At 32.8% G+C, this 3,239-nt stretch overlaps 1 protein-coding gene across 1 annotated transcript; it reads left to right on the top strand.

The window, feature by feature from the left end:
* The first annotated feature begins 2,070 nt into the window (after window positions 1-2,070).
* LOC109789079 (transcription repressor OFP6) lies at window positions 2,071-3,006 on the top strand. Its single transcript, XM_020347944.3, has one exon. The coding sequence runs from the start codon at window positions 2,191-2,193 to the stop codon at window positions 2,710-2,712; it is 522 nt and encodes a 173-aa protein (XP_020203533.1). The 5' UTR covers window positions 2,071-2,190; the 3' UTR covers window positions 2,713-3,006.
* The last annotated feature ends 233 nt before the right edge of the window (window positions 3,007-3,239 follow it).

The following is a 3,239-nucleotide window of genomic DNA, read 5'->3' as shown; positions in this document are numbered from 1 at the left end:
CCCAACGAAAGAAGAATAAACGAGTGTGTTTTATCTTCCTTTTGTTCAAGAACATATTTTTCCAAATGTGATGTCATCTTGGAGAAAGGTGCCCAAATGCCTTATTCCTTCAGCAAAGCTCTCATCTTTATGCACCAGAGGTTGAAATTGTTCTTCATTGTAAACTTCTCAATCTTGATTGTGTTAGCCATCTTCCTGAACGTCTTCTTTAAAGATCCATCACAAACAACAAAAAATAGAATGGTTGATCTAACTTTAAAGATCCACCAACAGATGCAAAACTATGATCTCAACCAAGCTCATAGTACCAGTTTGTTGTGAAACATTGAGTAAAATAAATGACATAAAAACAAGAAAGAACACTCATAAAATGAATGAAGAAGACTAAATGTATTGATTTCATAGTTTGTGAGAATTACAATAAATGATGGCTATATTACCCGTTTAGTCCTACATTATCCCATCTATGTAGGGACCAAGTTGACTAACAAATTAAACAAATAGAAAATTTACTTTAATAAGTAAGGATTATGTGTCATAATCAACACTAATTTTCACTGTCATACTTGGTGAGGCATTTTTTGCACCTAGTGTAGAGAGGTCAAAAACCTCTCTATAACTCTTGTGCTTGACATGACTGAGTTCACGCTCGACAAGAAACTTATGTAGAAACAATATCAAATGATGTCCAATGGAGCCTATTTGGTGGTCGACACTAAGGAAATAAAGAATACTATGAGTCATCATTGTCCAGTATCATAAATTTGTGTCTAACGTGACATTAGTTTTATTTACCTGTAGAAAGGTACAAAAATCACATAAAACCCTCAACCTCAAATTTCTTCCCAATATCATCAGTAGATAAAATCATCAATCAAAATTTAATACTACTCTATTAAACTGTCAATTAACCTAAACATACAACAATTATACAAAATATCACTATTTTTTTATATTAATTTTCACCTTACTCTATATCAAGGATTTCCTATAAAAATCTAAGAGTTCTCATAAATTAACAATTTATACCAATTAATTCACAATTCACAACCAACATAACATAATAATCTGTATAACATACAAATCATATAACACAATTATTCACGTATATATAATCAAGGTTTAGAATTTCCAGCACAGAACACCAAAGACAAACATCAGATTGAATACTAAAATTTCATAATAGTACCAAACAAAATCCCATTACTGATGAATGGCGTCATTAGTAAAAAAGTTCTATTTAAATTTTTTTTTGAGGTTTACAAAGAGGAAAATGTTGTGTTGATTGAGTTATTCTCTTTTGTCAGGTCAAATGTAATTAAGAAACACAAAATGTGAATTACAAATTATTTTAATTTTCACATGGATAGTATTACCAATAAATATATATATATATATATATATATATATATATATATCTATATATATATATATAAATTAATATGTTAAATTATTTTTTAATTTTTAATCTGTTTCAATATTATTGACAAATTTATTCGTTACCGGCTATTCCATTATCTACAATACAAGGCACTTGGTGCCTGTATTGTATTAAAAAAAAAAAAATGGAAAGTTATTTATAAAAAAAAATAACTATTAAAAAATAAATAAAAAATAAAATAATTCATATAAAATAAAATAAAAATAAAAATTAAATAATAAAAATATATTAATTTAATTGATATTATAATTAATTTATTAATTTTAAATTCTTAAATTTGATAAAAAAAAATATTTTTTTAATTTATTTAAAATAAAAGGATATAATAATTTAAAAATTATGAAGACTAAAGTAATTACTAAAAAAAATGTATCCATTTTATATATTACTATAGATAAATAACTCTGGATAATTTACATTTAGAAATATCCGGCCAACACAGACGCCAGATTTTCTGATTTATTCATTAACGAAACTTTTTTGATATGAATATTGAATACTATGTTTGTGTGTAGGAATAAGATAATTAAAAGGAATTAATCCGAGAAATAATAATTAAAAAAAAAAGAAGAAGAAGAAAAACTGCGGTCCAGGTCAGTCTGTCACCATTAAAGTTTAACAAGCAGGGTCCCTTTCTCTCTCAAATAAATTGTGTTTTGTGAGAACTGAGAACCCTTTCTCTCTCACTGCTCCATCCCATAATAAAACCCTCTCTCTCCCCTTTCCCAGTTCCCACACTTGCCACACCTATGTCCACCACCAGAACAAAACTCCCTCTCAACACCCTCTCCGTCAGCCTGGGCTGCGCCAGCTGCAGGCGCCCCAAGCTCCTGCGCCGCCTTTTCCACCCCAAGCCCCGCCCCAAGAGGCCCAACGCCTACCGCGCCTGGGCCGAGGAGCGCGACGACACCGCCACCAGCACCACCACCACCACCAACACCTCCGCCGCCACCTTCTCCCCCTCGTCCTGGGAGTGCGCCAAGACCGTGAGCGGCTTCGGGAGAGCCGGGAGCGAGGGCGTGGCGGTGGAGAAGGACTCCGACGACCCTTACTTGGACTTCCGCCACTCCATGCTGCAGATGATTCTGGAGAACGAGATTTACTCCAAACACGACCTCAGAGAGCTTCTTAACTGTTTTCTTCAGCTTAATTCACCCCACCACCACGGCGTCATCGTTAGAGCCTTCACCGAGATCTGGAACGGCGTCTTCTCCGTCACCTCTTCCTCCTCCTCCGCCGCCGCCTTCCGCCGTAAGTCACGTGACTTCTAGGGGCTCCCTCGCTCGCACGTGCCTGCGCTTTCTTCAACTGCCGAACGCTAATGTCCTGTAACCGCTACATTTCTTCTCATTACTAAGTATTTCACAAACAAAAAATTATAAAATAAATTCAGTTTCTTAAGCAAATTAAAACCGATTTGCTTAAGAAACTCAATTTATTTTATTCTCATTTTTTTTCATCGGAAAAAAAATTATGTAAGCCTGCTCTTGCTTAAATGTTTAGTATTAATTTATTCTCTTCATCCAACTTAAATATAAGAAGAAGAAAAATTCTCGTCTTATTAATTCAGATTCTACTTTTAATGCTTTTATTTTCTTTTATTAAATATTAAGTTTCAACGTAAAATAATATAAAAAAAATAATTATAATAATAAAATAATAATAATAATAATAATAATAATAAAAATAACATTGTTTTTAATCCACCTGGCTTGCCTAATGTAAACTCTATCGTGTTTTCACGGAGTTTTACCTTTTAGTGATTTTGGGCGTTCTCGGTACGTACTTCACTAAAAAC

Source organism: Cajanus cajan, chromosome 7 (assembly GCF_000230855.2).
Source record: "Cajanus cajan strain Asha chromosome 7, NIPB_CcT2T_4, whole genome shotgun sequence".
In the NCBI taxonomy this organism is placed as follows: Eukaryota; Viridiplantae; Streptophyta; class Magnoliopsida; order Fabales; family Fabaceae; genus Cajanus; species Cajanus cajan.
The sequence above is the reverse complement of the archived record's forward strand: the minus strand, read 5'-3'. Positions and strand labels throughout refer to the sequence as shown.